We start from the raw sequence: 25,255 nt of genomic DNA, 5'->3' as shown, positions 1-25,255 counted from the left end.
AATGACTATTCTTAAAGATACATTTTTGATGCACACTCTTTAGAAGGCCCCCCAAAATAAAGATAACAAACTATAAAATATATGAGTTTGCACATTTTAATTTCCACTAATTAAATAACAGAAACAAGAGAAATGTCAATGATTATCTCATGTAGATACCTCTTTAACAAAGTATCAAAAAAAAAAAATAGCACTAAATTTTTTCCAGAAGTAGTTCACCTTTAGTCTGTTTCTATTGCAGCCTTGGAGATGATGAAGCAGAGATGTGAATGGGTTCACTTCGAACTACACAAGCTCTGGCAATAAAAAAAAAAAAAAATTAAATGCTCAGGGAGTGAGATGAGTATAAATAGCTGACAGTTTGAGAAATAACTTTCCCCATGGTCTTGCCCTCTACGTATTTTGGTTTGCTATTGAAGAAAGCAAGAGGTCATTAAACAGAAAGGAAAGAAAGAAAAGACCAAAATGGATGTCAGAAGAGACTCTGAAACTGGCTCTTGAAAGTCGAATAGCTAAAGCAAATGGAAGAAATGATGAAGTAAAAGAGCTGAACAGAAGATTTCAAAGGGTGGCTTGAGAAGACAAAGTATTATAATGACACACACAAAGACTTAGAGTTAGGAAACCAAAAGGGAAGAACATGCTTGGCATTTGTCAAGCTGAAAGAACTGAAGAAAAAATTCAAGCCTTGAGTTGAAGGATTCCATTGAACACAGGAAACATCAAAAGAAGATGGAAGGAATACACAGAGTCACTATACCAAAAAGAATTGGTCGACGTTCAACCATTTCAGGAGGTAGCATATGATCAGGAACTGATGGTACTAAAGGAAGAGATCCAAGCTGCGCAGAAAACATTGGCAAAAAACAAGGTTTCAGGAACTGACAGAATACCAATTGAAATGTTTCAACAAACAAATGCAGCATTGAAAGTGCTTACTCATGTATGTCAAGAAATTCAGAAGACAGCTTCCTGGCCATCCAACTGGAAGAGATCCATATTTATGCCTATTCCCAAGAAAGGTGATCCAACTAAATTCAGAAATATCGAACAATATCATTAATACCACATGCAAGCAAAATTTTGGTGAAAATCATTCAAAAGTGGCTGCAGCAGTACATCAACAGGGAACTGCCAGAAATTCAAACCAGATTCAGAAGAGAACGTGGAACGAGGGATATCATTGTTGACGTCAGATGGACCCTGAAAGCAGAGAATACCAGAAGGATGTTTGCCTGTGTTTTATGGACTATGCAAAGGCATTTGGCTGTGTGGATCATAACAAATTATGGATAAATTGTGAAGAATGGGAATTCCAGAACACTTAATTGTACTCATAAGGAACCTGTACATAGATCAAGAGGCAGTCATTTGAACAGATCAAGGGGATATTCCATGGTTTGAAGTCAGGAAAGGTGTGCATAAGGTTGTATCCTTTTACCGTACTCATTCAATCTGTATGCTGAGCAAATAATTTGAGAAGCTGAACTATATGAGGAAGAACAGGGTATCAGGATTGGAGGAAGACTCATTAACAACCTGCGTGCCTTATGCAGATGACACAGCCTTGCTTGTGGAAAGTGAGGAGGACTTTAAGCACTTACTGATGAAGATCAATGACCGCAGCCTTCATTATGCTTCAACATAAAGCAAAAATCCTCACAACTGGACCTCTAAGTAACCTCATGATAAGTGGAGAAAAGATCGAAGTCGTCAAGAATTTCATTTTATTTGGATCTACAATCAACAGCCCTGGAAGCAGCAGTCAAGAAATTAAAAGACGCATTGCTTTGGGCAAAGCTGCTTAAAGACTTCTTTAAGTGTTAAAAAGCAAAGATGTCACCTTGAAGACTAAGGTGTGCCTGACGGAAGCTATGGTGCTTTCAATCGCCTCATATGTGAAAGCTGGACTATGAATAAGGAAGCCCAAAGAAGAATTGACATCTTTGAATTGTGGTGTTGGCAAAGAATATTGAATATATCATGGACTGCCAAAAGAATGAACAAATCTGTCTTGGAAGAAGTGCAACCAGAATGCTCCTTAGAAGCAAGGATGGTTAGACTATGCCTAACATACTTTGGACATGTTGTCAGGAGGTATCAGTCTCTAGAGGAGGACATCATGCTTCGTAAAATAGAGGGTCAGCAAAAAACAGGAAGACCCTCAATGAGGTGGATTGACACAGTGGCTGCAATAATGGGCTCAAGCATATCAGTGATTGTGACGATGGCCCAAGACCGAGCAGTGTTTCGTTCTGTTGTAAATGGGGTTGCTATGAGTTGGAACGGACTTGATGGCACCTAACAAATTAAGAAGTTAATGACTTCTTGCTCCCCGTATGTTGTTATTAGCTGCTATCATGGTGGTTCCATGCACAACAGCCCTTATACCAAAAAAGAGACTTAAGTGAAGCAAGATAAAATGATTTGCCCCAAAATATAGAAGTGAGTTAGTAAAGTAGGCTGGATCTAGGTGATCTGAGCTTAATGCCTCTGAGCTGTAGTAAGCCACGTTATTTTCCAGTGTCTAGATCCTAACTCATCAGTGCTGGTATTGTGACTTTTGGGACCACATTAGCAAATAATTGTTGAGATGTCCTGGTTAGACTAATTCCAAGTGGATGAACACTGGAGGAAGACCATATAGGATTATGTGGATAGGAAACTCATTAAACTGCTTTTAGGATAATAGGCTCTAAGTTATCTCTTAGAAATGGAATATTGATGTCATTGTTTCTCAAGTCATTTGTTCTGCAGTGGGCAAGGGCAACAAAATGTGAGGCCTCATCAGGAAGTGGATTAGGAATGAATTAGTGTAATATTATCACTGTGTGTGCTAACTGTGATGTTTCTAGACCTAGAAGATCACATGTGTTTTGGGTTTTACATCTGAAAAGAAAACAACATACAATCCCATATCAGAACTGGAGAAAGTGCAGAGAACTTTCCCAGGAGATCAAGCTTTAAAATAAAACTATAAAAGGCCATTTCAGCATGAAAAAAAACAAAGATTAACAAGGCTATAACTTTGGTTTATTTAATCATGAATGGTATATAACCAAAAAAACCAAACCCAGTGCTGTCGAGTCAATTCCGACTCATAGGGACCCTATAGGACAGAGTAGAACTGCCCCATAGAGTTTCCAAGGAGTGCCTGGCAGATTTGAACTGCCAGCCCTTTGGTTAGCAGCCGTAGCACTTAAGCACTACGCCAGCAGGGTTTCCAAACGGTATATAGTTAGGTTTAATCCTATTTTTGTTCACTAAATTCCAGAACACTAACGTCTATAAGGAATCAATTTGATGGCAACAAGGTTTTTTTTTTTTTTTCTTTTTGTAACAGTTTTATTGAGATACAATTCACATACAGTTTGTTCATTTAAAGTGTACAATTCAATGGTTTTTAGTATACTCATTGAGTTGTATAACCATATTGGTTTGGTTTTAAGGTCTATGAGAGAGGTGTGTCTAGCAAGTTGATTTTTACAGCATTTAGTAAATATTTTGAACCTTTCACCTTGGAAGGCCATACAAGTTGAACATAAAAATTCTTTTCAAAAGAGTACACATAAATTCATGAATGATAGCAATGCAATGATAAAATTGTGGATGCCTGAATCTATACCTTCCTTGAGCTTGACTGGCAGAGAAAATATTTGTGTAGGATGGGAAATGACTCTAACAGAATGTGACATTTGGTATGTTTTTATAGTAATTTTAAAATATGGAAAAATTTTAGTGTGTATTATGTGATATCCATAGTAACTACTAAATGGCTTTTAAAAATTATTAAATCAATATGCTTCAATTTTTTTTAATACGTTAGCAATATCTCAATATTGAAAAAATACTTCTTGCTGCCTTTTTTTTGGTACCCCTAGGGATAAATAATAACAGTGTGGTATACATATTTTTTAAACTTTTAAATGAATATATGTAAGTGCATATATCTGGGTTTTTTAATTTTATTTTTTTACAAAAAATGGGTTACGTTCTTCGTATGATTCTATAGCTTGTTTTTTTCCCCCACTGAACAATATATCTTGAATACTTTTTTTTTTATTATATTCAACATTGTTTTTGTCTTTTTAATGCTTGCATAGTATTTCATATTGCATAGTTGTCTCACACCAGCTGTCCCTCTGTTGATGGACATTTAGGTTGATGCCAGTTTTTTGCTATTACAAATAGCTCTGCAGCGAACATCCCTCTTCACATTTGCTGGTTCTGATGATCTTTTCTGAGAGAGAAACTTCTATAACTGGAATTGTCATTGTTAAGATGCCGTCCAGTTGGTTCTGACTCATAGTGACCCTGTGTACAACAGAATGAAACACTGCCTGGTCCTGTGCCATCCTCAAAATCGTTGTTAAGCTTGAGCCCATTGTTGTAACCACTGTGTCAATCCATCTCGTTGAGGGTCTTCTTCTTTTTTCAGATCCTCTACTTTACAAGCATGATGACCTTCTTAAACTGCTAGAAGAATGAAAAATAACTGGAATTACTAAGTCAAAAATTTTGTGTAGAATTGGGGTAGGAACTGAACTGAGGATGAGCTTGACATTTTGTATACACTTAACATTTTAATTTTGTTACTTGAAAGATGTTTGTGCTTTATGTAACCTGTACTATTTATTTTGCTTTGCTTTCTTTTACAGATCATCATAAGTATTCTTTTACCGCCCACCATTTTGACCTTGGAATTTAAAAGCAAAGCTGAGATGTCACATATTCCGCAGTCTCAGGACTACCAATTTACACGGTATTATGGTGACCAGAACCCCAGCAGTACCAAAGAAAGTGCTTGTGTGGTTAGTACAGCATTATTATGTCTTACATGTAATGTCACCGTGAACTGAGTTTTCATAATATTAATTGCACTGGAACACACCCATACATGGAATTTGTTTATATGGCAATCTGTTAAATGAAAATTTCTGCTAACAGTGTTTCAGTCCAGCGATGACAGATGATCCCGGAGTTATACAGTTTTTTAAGATGCCTTCTGAATCATTTAGTTCTCTTCTGTATAAATTTAGCTACGTAATACTGTTGTCTAAACTAAAATTATGCAGAAGAGAACTAAATGTTTGATTCAGATGGCATTTAAAAAATGTTATGCAATACTATCGTCCTCCCATGTGTCTGTCAGTTTGTTGTACTGCGGGGGCTTGCGTGTTGCTGTGATGCTGGAAGCTATGCCATTGGTATTCAGATACCAGCAGGGTTACCCATGGAGGACAGGTTTCAGCTGAGCTTCCAGACTAAGACAGACTAGGAAAAGGACTCTTCAGTCTACTTCTGCAAAGAATGCTAGTGAAAACCTTATGAATTGCAGTGGAACATTGTCTGATATAGCGCTGGAAGATGAGCCCCTAGGTTGGAAGGCACTCAGAAGATGACTGGGGAAGAGCTGCCTCTTCCAATTAGAGTTGACCTTAATGACGTGGATGGAGTAAAGCTTTCAGGACCCTCATTTCCTGATGTGGCATGACTCACAATGAGAAGAAACAACTGCAAACATCCGCTAATAATCGGAACCTGGAAATCATCAAAAATGAAGTGGAATGCATAAAGATTGATATCCTAGGCACTAATGAGCTGAAATGGACTGGTATTGGCCATTTTGAATTGGAAAATCATGTAGTCTACTATGCTGGGAATGACAACTCGAAGAGGAATGGTGTTGCATTCACCATCAAAAAGAATATTTCAAGATCTGTCCTGAAGTACAGTGCTGTCAGTGATAGGATAATATCCATACACCTACAAGGAAGACCAGTTAATAAAACTATTATTCGAATTTGTGCACCAACCACTAATACCAAACACGAATAAATTGGAGATTTTTATCAGCTTCTGCAGTCTGAAATTGATCGAACATGCCATCAGGATGCATCGATAATTACTGGTGATTGGAACGCGAAGGTTAGAAACAAAGAAGAAGGGTCAGTAGTTGGAAAATATGGCCTTGGTGATGGAAACAATACCAGAGATCGAATGATAGAATTTTGCAAGACCAACAACTTCTTCTTTGCAAATACCTTTTTTTACCAACATAAATGGCAACTATACACATGGACCTCACCAGATGGAACACACAGGAATCAAACTGACTACATCTGTGGAAAGAGATGAAGGAAAATCTCAATATCATCAGTCAGAACAAGGCCAGGGGTGGACTCTGGAACAGACCATCAACTGCTCATATGCAAGTTCAAGCTGGATCTGAAGAAAATCAGAACAAGTCCACGAAAGCCAAAATACGACCTCGAGTATATCTCAGCTGAATTTAGAGACCATCTCAAGAATAGATTTGACTCATTGAACACTAATGACCAAAGACTAGACGGGTTGTGGAATGACATCAAGGACATCATACATGAAGAAAGCAAGAGGTTATTGAAAAGACATGAAAGAAAGAAAAGACCAGCATGGATGTCAGAGGAGACTCTGAAACTTGCTCTCAAACGTCGAGCAGCTAAAGCAAGAGGAAGAAATGATGAAGTAAAAGAACTGAAGATTTCAAAGGGCATCTCGAGAAGACAAAGTAAAGTATTATAGTGACATGCGCAAGGAGTTGGAGATAGAAAGCCAAAAAGGAAAAACACGCTTGGCGTTTCTCAAGCTGAAAGAACTGAAGAAAAAATTCAAGCCCCAAGTTGCAATAATGAACGATTCTACGGGGAAAATATTAAATGACTCAGGAAGCATCAAAAGAAGATAGAAGGAACATAAACCAGAGACTATGTCAGCCTGAGACCAGAAGAACTAGATGGTGCCCGGATACAACAAATGACTGCTCTGACAGGGAACACAACAGAGAGCCCCTGAGGAAGCAGGAGCGCAGTGGGATGCAGACCCCAAATTCTTATAAAAAGACCAGACTTAGTGATCTGACTGAGACTAGAAGGACCCCAAAAGTCATGGTCCCCAGACCTTCTGTTAGCCCAAGACAGGAACCATTCCCAAAGCCAACTCTTCAGATAGGGATTGGTCTGGGCTATGGGATAGAAAATGATACTAGTGATGAGTGAGCATCTTGGATCAAGCAGACACAAGAGACTATGTGGGTAGCTCCTGTCTGGAGGGGAGATGAGAGGGCAGAGGGGGTCAGAAGCTGGCCAAATGGACATGAATACAGACAGTAGAGGGAAGGAGTGTGCTGTCTCATTAGAGCGAGAGCGACTAGGAGTGTATAGCAAGGTGTATATAAGTTTTTGTATGAAAGACTGACTTGGTTTGTAAACTTTCACTTAAAGCACAATAAAAAAAATCTGTGTATATGTTAAAAAAGGTGGAAGGAATACACAGAGCCATTATACCGAAAAGAATTAGTTGACGTTCAGCCATATCAAGAGGTAGCATGTGATCACGAACCGAAGGTACTGAAGGAAGAAGTCCAAGCTACACTGAAGGCTTTGGCAAGAAACAAGGCTTCAGGCATTGCTAGAATATCAATTGAGAAGTTTCAACAAATGGATGCATCGCTGATAGTGCTCATTCATCTATGCCAAGAAATATGGAAGACAGCTTTCTGGCCAACTGACTGGAAGAGATCCATATTTATGCCTATTCCCAAGAAAGGTGATCCAACTGAATGTGGAAATTATAGAACAATATCATTAATATCACATGCAAGCAAAATTTTGCTGAAGATCATTCAAAAGTGGCTGCAGCAGAATATCGCCAGGAAACTGCCAGAAATTCAGGCCGGTTTCAGAAGAGGACGTGGAACCAGGGATATCATTGCTGATGGATGTCAGATGGATCCTGGCTGAAAACAGAATACCAGAAAGATGTTTACCTGTGATCATAACAAATTATGGATAACGTTGCGAAGAATGGGAATACCAGAGCGCTTAATTTTGCTCGTGAGGAACCTGTACATGGATCAAGAGGCAGCTGTTCAGACAGAACAAGGGGATACTGAGTGGTATAAAGTAAGGAAGGTGTGTGTCAGGGTTGTATCCTTTCAATCTGTACGCTGTGCAAATAATCCGAGAAGCTGGACTATATGAAGAACAGGGCATCAGGATTGGAGAAAGACTCATTAACAACCTGCATTATGCAGATGACATAACTTTGCTTACTGAAAGTGAAGAGGACTTGAAGCACTTACTAATGAAGATCAAAGACCACAGCCTTCAGTATGGATTACACCTCAACATAAAGAAAACAAAAGTCCTCTTAACTGGACCAATTAGTAACATCACGATAAATGGAGAAATGATTGAAGTTGTCAAGAATTTCATTTTACTTGAATCCACAATCAACACCCATGGAAGCAGCATTCAAGAAATCAAAAGACTCATTGCATTGGACAAATCTGCTGCAAAGGACTTCTTTAAAGTGTTGAAGAGCAAAGGTGTCTCCTTGAAGACTAAGGGGTGCCTGACCCAAGCTATGGGGTATTTTCAATTGCATCATATGCATGTGAAAGCTGGGCAATGAATAAGGAAGACTGAGGAAGAATTGACACCTTTGAATTGTGGTGTTGGCAAAGAATATTGAATATATCATGGACTGCCAAAAGAACGAACAAATCTGTCTTGCAAGGAGTACAACCAGAATGTTCCTTAGAAGCAAGGATAGCAAGACTGTGCCTTACATAATTTGGTCATATTGTCAGGAGGGATAAGTTCCTGGAGAAGGACATCATGCTTGGTAGAGCACAGGGTCAGCAGAAAAGAGGAAGACCCTCAACGAGATGGATTGACACAGTGGCAGCAACAATGGACTCAAGCATAACGACGATTGTGAGGATGGCTCAGGACCGGGTAGTGTTTCATTCTGTTGCGCATGGGGTCGCTATGAGTCAGAACCGACTTGATGGCACCTAACAACAACAAGAATACTATGGTCAGACATAGCATGTACAGTAGACCTTATTAACCCCATACGTGATTAAGCAAAATATTCTAAAGCCAAAATAAAAAACAGCTGCTCACCTCTTTAGTTTCCTTGTGACTAGTAGAATAAATAGACTCTACTTCTATGAGTCGGAATTGACTCAATGGCAGTGGGTTTGATTTTGGTTTACTTCTCTCAAGTAACGATCAGAAATGCCTCATATTCTTAAAATATTTATTCACAAAGGTACAGGTTTGGAATTTGTATTGATTTTTGTTGGCCTACTCTACAAATCTGCTCACTTGTTGAATCCAGTGGCTCTGAATACTTTTACTTGAGTTTCAAGATTGAGTCTCTTTTTTTTGAGCTACTTCTCTTGCAGCCCATCTTCACTTGAAGAGTTTCCAACATGCTGTGGGTGTATTCTTTGCTTTTTATGCCTCAGCTTGGATTATTTCTTATGAAGTTGTCATTTACAGTCAGGTGTAGTAAATATCTTTTTTGGTACTTACTAATTTTTTTTTTTTGTAATGTGTTTACCTGGTTTTGGTATCAGGGAGATGGTGGCTTCATAGAATGAGTTGGGTAGTATTCCGTCATTTTCTATACTTTGAAATACCTTTAGTAGTAGTGGTGTTATCTCTTCTCTGAAAGTTTGGTAGAACTCTGCAGTATAGCCATCCGGGCCAGGGCTTTTTTTTTAGGGGGGGGGCAGTTTTTTTGATTTCTGTTTCAATCTCTTTTTTTGTTATGGGTCTATTTAGTTGTTCTACTTCTGATTGTGTTAGTTTAGGTAGGTAGTGTTTTTCCAGGAATTCATCCATTTCTTCTAGGTTTGCAAATTTGTTAGAGAACAATTTTTCGTAATAATCTGATATGATTCTTTTAATTTCAGTTGGGTCTGTTGTGATGTGGCCCTTCTCATTTCTTATTCGGGTTATCTGTTTCCTGTATTTCTTTAGTCAGTCTAGCCAATGGTTTATCAATTTTGTTAATTTTTTCAAAGAACCAGCTTTTGGCTTTGTTAATTCTTTCAATTGTTTTTCTGTTCTCTAATTCATTTAGTTCAGCTCTAATTTTTATTATTTGTTTTCTTCTGGTGCCTGATGGATTCTTTTGTTGCTCACTTTCTATTTGTTCAAGTTGTAGGGACAGTTCTCTGATTTTGGCTCTTTCTTCTTTTTGTATGTGTGCATTTATCGATATAAATTGGCCTCTGAGCACTGCTTTTGCTGTGTCCCAGAGGTTTTGATAGGAAGTATTTTCATTCTCGTTGCATTCTATGAATTTCCTTATTCCCTCCTTAATGTCTTCTATAACCCAGTCTTTTTTCAGGAGGGTATTGTTCAGTTTCCAAGTATTTGATTTCTTTTCCCTAGTTTTTCTGTTATTGATTTCTAGTTTTATTGCCTTGTGGTCTGAGAAGATGCTTTGTAATATTTCAATGTTTTGGATTCTGCAAAGGTTTGTTTTATGACCTAATATGCGGTCTATTCTAGAGAATGTTCCATGCGCGCTAGAAAAAAAAGTATACTTTGTAGCAGTTGGGTGGAGAGTTCTGTATAAGTCAATGAGGTCAAGTTGGTTGATCGTTGTAATTAGGTCTTCCGCATCTCTATTGAGCTTCTTACTGGATGTCCTGTCCTTCTCCGAAAGTGGTGTGTTGAAGTCTCCTACTATAATTGTGGAGGTGTCTATCTCACTTTTCAGTTCTATTAAAATTTGATTTATGTATCTGGCAGCCCTGTCATTGGGTGCATAAATATTTAATATGGTTGTATCTTCCTGATCAATTGTCCCTTTTATCATTATGTAGTGTCCTTCTTTATCCTTTGTGGTGGATTTAAGTTTAAAGTCCATTTTGTCAGAAATTAATATTGCTACTCCTCTTCTTTTTTGCTTATTGTTTGCTTGATATATTTTTTTCCATCCTTTGAATTTTTGTTTGTTTGTGTCTCTAAGTCTAAGGTGTGTCTCTTGTAGGCAGCGTATAGACGGATCGTGTTTCTTTATCCAGTCTGAGACTCTCTGTCTCTTTACTGGTGCACTTAGTCCATTTACATTCAGCGTAACTATAGATAAGTGTTTAGTGTTGTCATTTTGATGCCTTTTTATGTGTGTTGTTGACAATTTCATTTTTCCACTTACTTTTTTGTGCTGAGACGTTTTTCTTTGTAAATTGTGAGATCCTCATTTTCATAGTATTTGACTTTATGTTTGTTGAGTCGTTACATTTTTCTTGGCTTTTATTTTTAGTTATGGAGTTCTTATACCTCTTTGTGGTTACCTTAATATTTACCCCTATTTTTCTAAGTAAAAACCTAACTTGTATTGTCCTATATCGCCTTGTATCCCTCTCCATATGGCAGTTCTATGCCACCTGTATTTAGTCCCTCTTTTTGATTATTGTGATCTTTTACATATTGACTTCAATGATTCCCTGTTTTGAGCATTTTTTTTTTTAATTAATCTTAATTTGTTTTTGTGATTTCCCTATTTGAGTTGATGTCAGGATGTTCAGTTCTGTGACCTTATGTTGTGCTGGTATCTGATATTATTGGTTTTCTGACCAAACAATTTCCTTTAGTATTTCTTGTAGCTTTGGTTTGGTTTTTGCAAATTCTCTAAGCTTGTGTTTATCTGTAAATATCTTAATTTCGCCTTCATATTTCAGAGAGAGTTTTGCTAGATATATGATCCTTGGCTGGCAATTTTTCTCCTTCAGTGCTCTGTATATGTCATCCCATTGCCTTCTGGCCTGCATGGTTTCTGCTGAGTAGTCTGAACTTATTCTTATTGATTCTCCCTTGAAGGAAACCTTTCTTTTCTCCCTGGCTGCTTTTAAAATTTTCTCGTTATCTTTGGTTTTGGCAAGTTTGATGATAATATGTCTTGGTGTTTTTCTTTTTGGATCAATCTTAAATGGGGTTCGATGAGCATCTTGGATAGATATACTTTCATCTTTCATGATGTCAGGGAAGTTTTCTGTCAGCAGATCTTCAACTATTTTCTCTGTGTTTTCTGTCCTCCCTCCCTGTTCTGGGACTCCAATCACACGCAAGTTATCCTTCTTGATAGAGTCCCACATGATTCTTAGGGTTTCTTCATTTTTTTAAATTCTTTTATCTGATTTTTTTCCAGCTATGTTGGTGTTAATTCCCTGGTCCTCCAGATTTCCCACTCTGCATTCTAATTGCTCGAGTCTGCTCCTCTGACTTCCTATTGCGTTGTCTAATTCTGTAATTTTATTGTTAATCTTTTGGATTTCTGCATGCTGTCTCTCTATGGATTCTTGCAACTTATTAATTTTTCCACTATATTCTTGAATAATCTTTTTGAGTTCTTCAACAGTTTTATCAGTGTGTTCCTTGGCTTTTTCTGCAGTTTGTCTTGTTTCATTTCTGAGGTCATCCCTGATGTCTTGAAGCATTCTGTAAATTAGTTTTTTATATTCTTAACTGATAATTCCAGGATTGTATCTTCATTTGGAAAAGATTTTGATTCTTTTGTTTGGGGGGTTGTAGAAGCTGTCATGGTCTGCTTCTTTATGTGGTTTGATATCAACTGCTGTCTCCGAGCCATCACTAAGATATAGTAGTGATTTATTCTATAATTGCTCACTGAGTCTTATCTTGTTTTGTTTTCTTTCAATATACGTGGATGGGCTACTAGATTGTGCTGTCTTGTTTGTTGTAGCCCTTGACTTACTTATGACCTATTACCAGCTGGTTTGGGCTGTTGCCAGATATACATGCCTGAGTCTATTCACTATTCTTGAGTAGAATCTGATTTTGGGTCATCAAGTGTGTGCTGCACCCTAACACCTATCCACCTCGAGAAGTAGTGGTGATAGTTGTGTGCACCAGATTCTATTAGCAGCTGGGGTTCACACTCCAGAGGGGGCAGGATGCTGACAGGCTTCCCCCAAGTGTCAGTGAGGTGGGTGTGTCTCTATTCCTATAGCACCTTGGTGGGAGGGCTCTGCACCTGTACCTTAGGCCCCCAATGCAAGTACCTCTACCGATTGGTAGGTGTCACCCTCCTTAGACCCCTAAGGCAAGATGCTAGGTGGTCTGGGGGGAGCTTCAGCTCTCAGTTCTCTGTTGTGGGTCAGTTAGGGCTCTGTTGAATAAGCAGAGATATCAGACCTGGGAAACTTGTTTTTCCAGTACATCCACTAAAAAACAATGCAGTCAGATCCCTATCAGAACTGCCTTTGCATCATAACAGCCACCTTGTTCCCTGTAAGGATGAAAGCCCAAGATATGGATCATATATGCTTGGCTGGAGCTGGTTCTGTGTTTTTAGTCCAGTTAGGGATGGATTTTTGGTCCCTGGGTTTTTTGTGGTTGCTTCTCTCAGGCCGGAAGAATGGGTTAGGAAAAGACCAAAAAAAAAAAAAATAAATAAAAAATGGGAAAAGCAAAGCCTCGGAGCCAGAGCCGTTCTCCCTCTGGCTCAGGAAATTCCAATGTTAATGAAGCCGCCTGGGAAGGGGAGGGGAGGGTTCAGAAAAACAGCAGAGAGTAGCACCCCGGAATATAGCCAAAGTTGCTTATCTTGCTTGGGATGACTATTTTATCTGAGATTCCTGAGGGGCATGTCACCTATGTGTACTGGCTGTGTGGAAATTGTCCCCGAGGGTCTGGCCCGCTGAAGCAGCAGTCAGATCCTCCGCTGCCAGTCCAAAGCCCAGTGTCAAGGTTCCCCTGCTGGGACACTGCACTCCTGGCTCCAAAATCAGTCGCTGCCTCCCGGGGACTTCTTGTCTCGCCAGCCGCATTGCCGTGCTGCTCCCGCGGACCGGCTGGGCCCCCTCCCAGGGTTAGTTCAGGGGAGTAGGGCTGCGCCCCGTGTTTGCACCGTGACTGGATGCCGTGCTCAGCTCCCTTGTGCCCAGTCCAAAGCCTGGCGCCAATGTTCCCCGGCTGGGACGCTGCACTCCCGGCTCCAAAACCAGTCACTGCCTCCTGGGGACTTCTCCTCCCACCAGCCGCTTTGCCACGCTGGACCGGCTGGGCCCCCTCCTGGGGTCAGTTCAGGGGGGTAGGGCTGTGCCCCGTGTTTGCGCCGTCACAAGTTGTTGTGTTCAGCTCCCCTGGGCCCAATCGTAAGCCCGGCGCCAAGGTTACCTGACTGGGATGCTGGCCCCAGGCTCCGAAAACAGTCGCTGCTTCCCCGTAGTTGTTCATTTTCCGTCTCTGTCACTCAGGTCAACTCTTTAAAACAGTGTTTGTTGTTCAGGGTTCATAGATTGTCACGTATGTGATCGATTCACTTGTTTTTCTGAGTCTTTGTTGCAAAAGGGATCCGAGGTAGCGTCTACCTAGTCAGCCATCTTGGCCCCCCCTCCTTGGTACTTACTAATTTAATGAGTCATCTTTCTCTAGCATCTCGTCTGATGTGCTTTTGCATTTATGGGGTATTTGTTGTAATATTTAAAAACATTCTGTAAATATTAAGACTAATTCATCATATTTATTTATGGCTAGCATCAGTTCTGATTGGTTTAGCATTCATTCTGATTCTTTAATACCTTTTTCAGATCAGTTGTTAAGTATTTTGACCATCACCCCTGGGTGTGTATGTATGTTTTCCTTCCTTCCTTCCTTCCTCTCTCCCTTCCTCCCTCCCTCCATCCGTACCTCCATCCATACCTCTCTCCATACCTCCATACCTTCTTTTCTTTCCTAAATTTGATAGTTTCATCTGGAGTACTCAGAATCCAAGATGGCAGGTCCATTCTAACCTCTGTAGAATCTGTGAGAAGTTATCCCTTGCAAAGCTGGGGTAAGGAGCCCTGGTGGTACAATGGTTAAGTGCCCTGCTGCTAACCAAAAGGTTAGTGGTTCAAACACACCCAGTGGTTCTGTGGGAGAAAGACCTGGCAATCTGTTTCTGTAAAGATTACAACCTAGGAAACCATGTGGGGAAGTTCTACTCTGTCACATGGAGTTGCTATGAGTCAAAAATCAACTTAACAGCACCTAAAAGTAACAACAAAACTGGGCTACTCAACTTGGCTAGAAGATTTGGCCCTTGAGTATAGACTAATTTTTTTTTTTTTTAAGTAAAAAGAAGAAATGTAGTGTCTACCTAACCCCTTGCAATGTCACTATATTCACAAGTTCTTAGTGGAGGACTGTTTGGAGCAGAGCACAGAGCAGTCACTTCAAATGGCCTGATCGACAGGTATTAATTACTTACAGAATAAACTGGGCAGGGATGAGTAGAACAGCACACATTGTCATCAGCCTAGGTTCCCCAAAGTTAGGCACCTGTCCAGAGGTTAGATCTTGTCCAAACACACCCAGTTCACATCTTGGGAGAAAAACACCTAAATTTCTGTCACCCCGGATTAAATACTAATTTGACAGTCATGTCTATGTGCCAAATAACATGTACAGAGAGCAGCTAGGGAAAGGGGTTATGAAAGGGGGCAATAAAAGGTAAAAGGGGGTAACAAAAGCGGAAGGCACCCTGTAGGCAAAGGACATCATTTATTGCCCCTGTTCAGGCTATTCTAGTTTTACTGAAACCAGGAAACAGCTCTTCCTTCCTTAGCCCACTAAGGTAGAACTCTGGCATTCTTCAGAGGGCAATCATCTTCCCCCAAAAGCACATACTTTACTTTGTGTCCACCGAAGCCCTGGTGGTATAGTGGTTAAGAGCTTGGATGGTAATCAAAAGGTCTGCAGTTCGAATCCACCAGCTACTCCTTGGAAATGCTATAGGGCAGCCCTACTCTGTCTTATAGGCTCACTATAAGTATGTACATTAAAACCAAAAAAAAGCCAAACTTGTTGCCATCAAGCCTATTCTGACTCATAGCAACCCTATAGGACAAAGTAGAACTGCTCCATAGGGTTTCCAAGGAGCCACTGATGAATTCGAACTGCTGACCTTTTGGTTAGCAGCCGTAGCTGTTAACCACTGTGCCATTAGCAGCTGGGGAGACGGTGAGTGGGCAATTATAATTATAATATAATAATTATAATGTGCATCTAACATCCCTTTAGAAATAGGGTACGTACAATCATTATATGCGGAACATTCTTTTTGGCTTTATGAGTATTTAAGCCATTCACGTCTAGTTTAGTTTACTTGTTGAAGTGTTCAACGAAGGAACTTTGTCTGTCTGTCTGTCTGTCTATCATCTATCTATCCACACACACCAATGTGTAAATATATTGGAAGTTTCTTACAGGTGGTAGAAAATAACATTTTAAGTGAATATAACTTCACTTTTGGCTCGCACAGGTTGTATTTTCTAGTTTCAAAGGAAGGATAAACTTTCACAAACATTTAAAGACTTTGCACATAGCTGGAGCATTCCACTAAGCAGCTGATCCTAAAGGGGGAGAATTGTAGAGAAAGAATTTCTTTCTCAAATGGCAATTAAATATGCTCTTAACATTAAAAAATGTAGTAAGTTCTCATGGTTCCCCTGAAAAATTAAATTTTGGCTCTAATATGAAACTATTTACCACTGAGTTGACTCTGACTCATGGCAACCCATGTGTAGAACTGTGCTCCACAGGGTTTTCAGTGACTGATTTTCAGAAGTAGATTGCCAGGCCTTTCTTCTGAGGCACCTCCAGGTGGACTAGAACCTGTCTGTTAGTAGTCAAGCACATAAACCGTGTTAACTGCAATTTTGCGGGCCAGAGCCACCTGCCACAGATACCCAATTCCTAAGACAGGGGTGAGGTGAGTAGCAAGAGCTTTAATTTGTATCGATACACAGGAAACAGAGACGAATGATCTCCTTCAAAGCCTATCTCCCCCAAATGGAGACTGGCTCAAAGATTTTTAGGGCAAAATCACAGGTTTTAGGAACTTATGGAATGTCATTCTCTCCTGGGGTGGTTCCAGTGATCCTGGTCCCAAGGTATCATCTCATCTGCTCAGGGGGTGACTGGTCTCTTGAGGTGATTTCAGTGGTCATAAGACTTTCTTAGATCGTATCATTTGCTTTTACAGTCTGAAAAGGACGTGAGTCATGAGTAAAAATTCAGGAACAAAAAAGGAGCTGAGAGGTCAAGACTAAGTTTAGAAGAGAGATAAATGGTGTAGGTCCTATTCATGTCATGGTAGAGCAGCCTGTTCCAACTGTTTGCACCACCCAGGAATTCCTTGGCTGTAATATAATGGTCTTGTTTATAACAACTGCCCATCCAAGTGGCATGGACGTGGCCCTGCTGATTTACTAATTCAATGAATGTTTAATGACTACCTTCTGTGTGCCAGACAAGGAATGAAGTCCTGGGGTTACTGCATTTACTAAGGCAGATGTGACATCATTCAGGTTATTCATGAGGCCTCATCATTCCTCAGTTTAAAACGTTTCTTGAAAAAGCCTCAAATCTGTTCTGTTATGAGTGGATTGCAATAATAGTAACACATTTTCTTTTGTCTTTGAATTTAAGCAGTAGTTATTGATTATCTGCACTGGGTTTAGAATTTTGATGGGCAGGGAGGAGGGAGAGGAAGAAGCACTTTGGCAGGTAAGATTTCATAATGCTAATTAATATCAGGTAATTGATTAGGTGAAGAACATAATTTGCATTGTGTGTTTTGGGTGAAAACACCAAGAGAGGTGCAATGAAGACGCTGTTTTAGATAGAGTGTCTTTGTGCTTTGTCTTTGTGGTACACTGATGAGTGACAATGAATATAATGGAAGCTCTGCTGGTGACAGGAGAAATAAAGGCCATTTTTCTTGAGCTGAAGCTGAATAGAATCAGTTACTTCACTCATTCAGTGAGATTTTCTAAAATTCCTTATTGAAATTTCTAAGGGAAAATCACGTTGTGAAAAGTATAAATCGTTCTAGTTACTAACTCCTTGAAGAAAACCCTCGTGGTGTATTGGTTAAGTGCTACGGCTGCTAACCAAGAGGTCTGCAGTTCAAATCCACCAGGCGCTCCTTGGAAACTCTATGGGGCAGTTCTACTCTGTCCTATAGGATCGCTATGAGTCGGAATTGACTTGACGGCAGTGGGTTTTTTTTTTTTTTTTTTTTTTTTGGTAACTCCTTGAAAGAATGGCTTTAAAAAAAATCTTGGTAAAAATATATGTAAACAAAACATTTACCATTTCAACATTTTTTAAAAGTACATTTTAAAAGTGCATTTCAACATTTTTTAAAAGTACATGAATTATGTTTATCATGTTGTACAACCATCAACACTATTCGTTTCCAAATTTTTCTATCACTCCGACTTTTGGTGACATGAGCTTTCTTAGAAACAAATCATAGCGAGATGGCAGAGTGGATTAACCAACGGAAGAAGAAGGCTCTTCTCACTAAGGGTCAGTAGGTGAAGATTAGTAACTGGGGACTGTTTCCTGACTGAGGTAGTATCTGATCTGTGACTTGAAGAATGTGGAGAGAGGCAACAGCATTCAGTGGGAAGGAAGACTGCACGTAGGGGCACTTAGGTGGAAGAAGGCAAGGCATATAAAACAGTGCCAAGTTATATGGTTTGGCTGAAGCCCAGGTTATGGGGGGTGGGCATAACTTGAGAGGTATTTGTAGGAATAGCTGGAAAAGTAGATTGAGGCTCAGTCATGGAGACTGTTGTATGTTTTACGAAGGAGTATAGTTTTTATTTTGTAAATCATGCAGAGCCAATTAAGGTATATGGCCAGAGTAGCAAGGTGACCTACTAGGAAAATTATTTTGCCTCCTGTGTATGGGATGATTTAGGAAGACAAGGTGGAAGAAGGGAGGGCATTGGCTAGTGTAACAGTTTGGGTGAGAAGTAATAAGGGCTTAGCTAGGGAAAGTAGCAAAGGAAATGATGAGGAAAAGACAGATTTTAAGAGAAGAGACAAGTAGGGTCTGAACGTTGGACATGGGTGACAGGGTGTTGGCAAAGATGGCTGAGAGATTGATGGGGAAAATGAGGCCACCTTGAAGGGACACAGGGGCAACTGGAAAAGGAGCAGATTTGGAATGGGAAAGATGAGTTTAGTCTGAGACAAGTTGTTAGATCACAGTGAAAAATATTAAGAAACTTGAATAATGAAATCTATATTACCAAAGCATCATTAAACAGGAAAGATGTAATGCAATGGAAAATAGGCATGAACTGTAGTAGAGTTGAGTGTTGTCATTTTACTTTTATTTTGTGTGCCTGCTGATATCAGATTCCTGGAGGGAGGGAGAGAGAGAGAACAACCTGTGAATGGAATACACGTTTGCTAAGATAAGTATTTTTGCTGCTTCCTTCTTTTAAGCGAAAAAAGAAAAGTCCTGAATCTGAATTTCTATTTCCACATTGTCTTCATCATGGAGTTGGTGTCTTTGAATGAAGCTCAGAATTGGGCTCAATTAACACTTTATAATCTATACCAAACTATCAGGAATAACCAAGAGCTAATGAAACACTCCTAGAGAAAGCAATAAAGAAGTTATTTGATAACAAGGTTATTTAATAACAAGTTATTTAAATTACTTTCTGGAGTCTTTCTGAAGTTGTATAGATGTCATTAAGATGACTTTTCTAATAGGCTTTAAGCTATTTTAACTCTAGGCTGGCTCAGACCTGTTAGGAATGGGGTCACTTCCTACGCCTCTAAGTCACAACCCCAATCCCACTGCCCGATGTGATGCGAATGACTGAACAATCAATTAGGCACTGCAGATAACCCATCTAGATGCCTGAGGCCACAAAAATCACATTTTCCTGAAACTAGATGGACAATTCAAGCAAAATATGATTCACCCCTTGGCTTGAAAAATCTTGCTGATCTGACATTATTAGATAGAAATGTTTTGTGGATAGGCTAAAGAAATGTACTAGTCTGAGGGATAGCAGAGTACATTTCCCTTATTTTCTTTTAATACTACTTTTCAAAAATTACAAAAGCAATAGATTTTCCATTAAAAAATTAAAACCGCACAGAAATCTATCAAGTAGAGCAAAATCTCTTTTGCTTTCCTTTAACCACCCTTAAATTCCCCCTTCTCAAAGGTAACAGGCAACGAGACCAGTTTTTTTTTTTTTCTTTCTTTTTTGTTTTCTCCTTTTAAATTAAATTAACTTCTCTGTGGTCACTCATGTAGTTGTATTCATGCAGCCTCTGCTCATCCCAAAGCTACTCATTGCACATTACCTACAAGGGTTAAGCTGTCTGACACATAATGTGAAGTTAGAGGGCACAGCCCACAAGACCACCCTCCCTTCTGGCACCAATTGTAAATTCTACTCTTAGGTTTGATAATTTGCTAGAAGGGCTCACAGAACTCACTGAAAACTGTTTTTCGCATGGATATGATTTATTATAGCTAAGGGATACAGATTAAAATCAGACAAGGGATGAGGCATATGGGGCAGAGTCTAGGAAAGTTCCAAACGTAGAACTTCCAGTTGTCCTCTTCCTGTGGAGTGGAGTGGAGGACAGTATTACATTCTCGGTATTGATGTGTGATGTTGTGCACAGAGTATTGCCAGCCAGGGAAGTTCATCTGATCCTTGGTGTCAAGTCTTTACTGGAGCTCCGTGGTTGACTTCCAGTATGGCTGACATCAGTTTCCAGTCCCTTCAGAGGTATCAGTTCCTTTGATACCATGTGCCTCAAATTCTCCACCATAAAGCACATTGTTAGACTTCCTGGTGTAGTCCAAGGCCCCCAGGTAAACAAAGACACTCTTATCAGGCAGGACACTCCTAGGGTTTAGAAATTATCTACCTAGAAGGTGAGAATTCTACCACTGAACCACTACTTCCCTTTAGTAAAGAATTTAACTCCATCCAAAGAGAGGTCTGGCTTTTGCTTTTGGCCCTTGGGAGGTAATTTTTTTTTTTTTTTTTTTAATGTAGAAGATCTCAGTTTGATTCTCAGCCAGTGCACCTCAAGCGCGGCCACTAGCCATCTGTTAGTGGAGGGTTCTGTCTTGCTATAGACGCTGAACACGTTTCAGTAGAGCTTCCAGACTATGAAGAAAGACCTGGTGATTTACTTCCAAAAATCAGCCAGTGAAAACCTTATGGGTCACAACAGTGCCATCCTTTTGTGCCCAGGGTGTCCGTGAGTCAGGGGCCAACTGGATGGCAACTAACAAATTCTTTCCTACCACACACATAAGTTTTTTGTTATGGAAGATTTGATTCTTTTCCTAGAAAAATGCGCGTGCAAAGAAAACTTACATATAGTGGCAAGAGGCTCAAAGAACTCTGGAAGCTCACAGAGTCCACTGACTAAAGGTAGAGAACGTCTGCTATAAACAAGTGGGGGAACTGTCAAAAGCTACAGTCCCACCATTAATGCTGTGCCTGGCTTTCCTATGACTCTGAAAAAATGCATCATCAGTTGGTGTTGGTTTTTTTCTTCTGTATTATGGAAATAGTTGTATCATTCATTATTGATTTCACTGGGATTTTATGACTATCAATAGGTTCCAAAATTACTGATAAAGGAGATTAAACAGAACAGGGACCACTTTTAAATCTTGAGGATTACTCTTACTTTGATTAGGTTTGCTTTTTGGAGATTCAGTTTACAATTCAGAAATACCTTGTGCTTCTTACCTAGTCGAAGATTTATATAATACATGAAATTTTCTCTCCCTTCAAGGCTAAGAGTCTAATTTGGCTGGTGGGTGCTCAGTTCATTTGTAATATTTATTATATTTCTGAATGTTTGTACCTGTCCATATTTAAGCCCCTGACAATAAAAGATTATTTTGTTTATTTTGCAGAAAGACTGTGATGTAGAAAGGGGCAAAGATGAGAAACTAGGTGAAAATCAACACTTAGATTTAAAGAGTGAACCCAAAAGCCTCCCATGGACGAGGAAGGTCTACGAGTTCTACAGTGCTCCGATTGTCAAGTTTTGGTTTCATACGGTTGGTCTCATTGCAACAATTATATACAGTATTAATTATGGTTAATGATAATGTTGGTAATGATATCATTAATTTGCCAATTTGTGATTAAAAATGTAGAGGCGAAGTAAAAAGAAAAAAAACTGGGGAGGATGAGAAAGGACGTAGAAAAGAGGATCAGAGGAAGAAGCAGAAAGTTTAGAGGGGAAAACCTCCTATTTTGAGAGTGAAAGAACAAGCATTTTCTTCATTTTCTTTCTCGGAGTGCTTAGAGTTCGCCCAGCTGGGACTGAGCATTTGAAGTTTTGTGGAACAACACAATTAACAAGTGTTTGAGGATTAAGCAGTAGGTGGGTGGATTCTTTTCCCAGCTTGGGCAAGAAAGCAGCGGTTGAATCAACTTTTTTGTTGTAGGAATAATGTGTTGTATATATGATAATGCAAGCATTTGCTTTTGAGGACAGTAAAACTTTTAGAGGTCTAATTGTATGAACGAATATTAAATCTCTTATGGACAGTAGAGTTACAGAGAAAGCCTGCACTGTGCTTTAAATGTTTTGGGTGCTTTTTGCATTTATTTAAGAAGCATTTATTTTCCTGATGCTTATCTACACTTAAGTTGCTGATGGCCAAGATTTTGTATTTCTAAAACATCTAAAGTGTGAATATAGAGGGATATTTATCTATATGTGTTAATATTCACTTGATCAACTGTACACTTATTTCATACACATATTTGCTAAGCACATAGCTCTGAATTCAAAAATCTGTTTTCAAAAATCAGATCTAACTTCGTATAATGAGGTTTCAGCACTTTCGTAAATATGCAGCTGAATATCCAGAGACTCTGATGGTAGCTCCGAAAGAATTTTAACCACGTCACATCACTGAGGAAGAAGTATTTAAGTATTTCTTTCCTTAGGGATTTCCAGTGCATGAACTTTTAGAGAGAGGTGCAAAGCTAAGCAACAGAACAGAGCGAGCCAGATCGACCCTCCCTAACACAGGGTGTTAGCAGGGAGCACAGGCATCTGGGGGTACGGTGGTTAGTGCTGGGGCTGTTGACTCAAAAGTCAGCAGTTCGAATCCACCAGCTTCTTCTTGGAAACTGTATGGGGCAGTTCTACTCTGTCCTATGGGGTCACTATGAGTTGGAATTGACTTGATGGCAACAGGTTTTTTTTTTTTCTGATCCCATTGTTAGAATATAGCATGTGTGCTTTATTGAAGCAGTGTCTTGTACAAATATACTAGTGATGAAAAAGCAAAAATATAAACATTTTTGGATCAAGTTTTTAAGAATTGGAAATATTCCAATATTTACAGTGTTTTTGTGAAGCTTAATTTTATCTAGATATGAACACCTAGTAGGTTGCTTGTAACCTTGCTGTCGAGTCGATTCTGACTCATAGTAACCCTAGAGAACAGAGTAGAATTGCCCCATAGGATTTCCAATGCTGTAATCTTTATGGAGGCAGACTGCCATGTTTTTCTCCTGTGGAGAGACTGGTAGGTTTGAACCGCTGACCTTCTGGTTAGCAACCAAGCACTACACCTCTGAGCCACCAGGACTTCTTGGATGAGTGAACAGATCAGCTTAAAACAGTCTTTAGTAACCTAACTTGTTCACAAGTAAAGGAATTTTGGCTTGGTTATCAAGGAGATCATTTATTGAATAAGTTTGTGGTCTTTGCTTAGACATGTGTCACATTCACATAGTTAGACATTATCTGTATTGGAAAGAAAGCATTATGGCTGAAGATCACATAAGGTTCAAGCCATACAGTAGTTTTTACTGAGCAATTACTACTATCTTTAAGATATACTATTCTGTGCTGGTGAGGTGAGAAGCAGAGAGCGGCAAACATAGATCCTGTCCTCAAACAACTTATGGTCTAGTAGTGGAGAATGTTTATATATATAATGATTCTAATATAAGGCAGGGAATCACAAAATGTAAATAATGAAAGAAGTGTGGAAAAATGGATGAAAGTCTTAAGGCACACCTCAGAGTACAAGTTAGGGCATCACTTGTATTGTCACCATGAAAACAGAAAAATGTAAAAATGGACTGCTTGACAGAACAAACTTGTTTAAATTATGTGTCAGGAGTCATCAAAATTACTCAGACTGTGAGACATAGGCCAAGAGAAGTACAGGATTAATGAAATGGATGTTAACTTTCTTATTTGCTTCCCTACTCCAGCTCCTTAATTCATAGGCTGTAATATCTACTGTGATTGCCTGAAATGCCATCAATTGTATGTAATAACATTATTATATAATCAGAAACAGCTAAAGCCATTCCCTGTGTTATCTGTGCAGAACTAAAGTTATCAAGAAGCAGACTTCTCAAACTTAGAGTTCAAAAAGTTATGACAAATAGGCTCATGGTTAAAATAACATGATTCTTGTGAGGCTGGACACACACACACACACACATACACACACACACACACAAGCACACCTTTCTCTCTACTGATCTGGGTTTTTTAACACGAGGGTGGATCAGTGAGTCCTACGTGTTATCTGAAGCTATTTAAAGGAATGCACCGTGTCATGCGTCGTTGGTGATAATGCAAATTGGTGATGCCTTTCTGGTGACACTTTAGCAATATGTGTCACAGTTTTAAATGTGTGTATCCGGCTACTCTACTTCTGAGAATATATCTTAAGAAGATAAGAAAATGAGACAAGATTACAAAACTATTAATCACTATGTATATGTGTGTGTGTGTGTGTACTGTGTTTTAATTCTTTGAGAGATTAAAAATCTAGGTATTATATACACAGTTAGTAATTAAACAAACATTTGTCAAATGTCTACCTTGTGTCAGGCAGAGTGCTGAGTGCTGAAAAAAAAATAGCATCCAACAGTCTTTAATTACAAAGGCTTCACAGTTGGACAAAGTTTTTCTATTAACCAGCATTTTTTAATCAACATAAAATTTCCAACGATAGTTATATTTGAAAATATGCACCTACTGAGACTGCTCGCCTGGCACACTTGGCACAGGCATTTTCTATGTTTAAAATGGAGGGGAAGGCCTGTGATTCCTCCTTGGCTTATGGTTAGCCTACCAGTGTCCCTGTTGGTCTCCGGACATTCTGGTCAGGAGTTAACAGGATGAGGCAATAATCTTCATTCCTGCCGTTAAATTCCAGGCTAGAAATCCATGAATTCTTATGCTTTCCTTGCTATTAGATTGTCCATAACCTGAGGGTGGTCCTAGTTATATTTTCATGTAATCGCATCGAAGTGCATGTGTGTGTTTCTGCTCAGTTTGCAGTGTCTGCTTGGTATTCTCCATTATTACTTTTACTCACGTCCAGGGAATGTGTATATATCTCCCTCACAGATGGCTTATTTGGCATTCCTCATGCTGTTCACTTACACTGTGTTGGTAGAGATGCAGCCCCAGCCCAGCATGCAAGAGTGGCTTGTTATCATTTACATCTTCACCAATGCCATTGAGAAAGTCAGGGAGGTGAGTTGTCCCCGATGAAAATCAACAGGTCAGGGGTGGGGGTGAGACTGGAAGTGCCGACCCTGATTTGCATGATGATG

At 39.4% G+C, this 25,255-nt stretch overlaps 1 protein-coding gene across 4 annotated transcripts in view; it reads left to right on the top strand.

Annotated features, from left to right (window-relative positions):
• TRPM6 (transient receptor potential cation channel subfamily M member 6) overlaps positions 1–25,255 on the top strand; it is a 191,754-nt gene that overhangs the window by 111,033 nt on the left and 55,466 nt on the right. For 3 of the 4 annotated variants that reach the window (XM_049896190.1, XM_049896191.1, XM_049896189.1), the window contains exons 18-20: positions 4,659–4,811; positions 21,562–21,708; positions 25,047–25,175. In XM_049896190.1, coding sequence (XP_049752147.1) covers positions 4,659–4,811; positions 21,562–21,708; positions 25,047–25,175 — 429 coding nt within the window. The remainder of the gene's footprint in view (positions 1–4,658; positions 4,812–21,561; positions 21,709–25,046; positions 25,176–25,255) is intronic. The other variant, XM_049896192.1, reaches the window with a different exon arrangement.

The sequence above is a fragment of the Elephas maximus genome, chromosome 9, assembly GCF_024166365.1.
Source record: "Elephas maximus indicus isolate mEleMax1 chromosome 9, mEleMax1 primary haplotype, whole genome shotgun sequence".
In the NCBI taxonomy this organism is placed as follows: domain Eukaryota; kingdom Metazoa; phylum Chordata; class Mammalia; order Proboscidea; family Elephantidae; genus Elephas; species Elephas maximus.
Note: the sequence above shows the minus strand (reverse complement) of the source record. Positions and strands in the feature narration are given on the sequence as shown.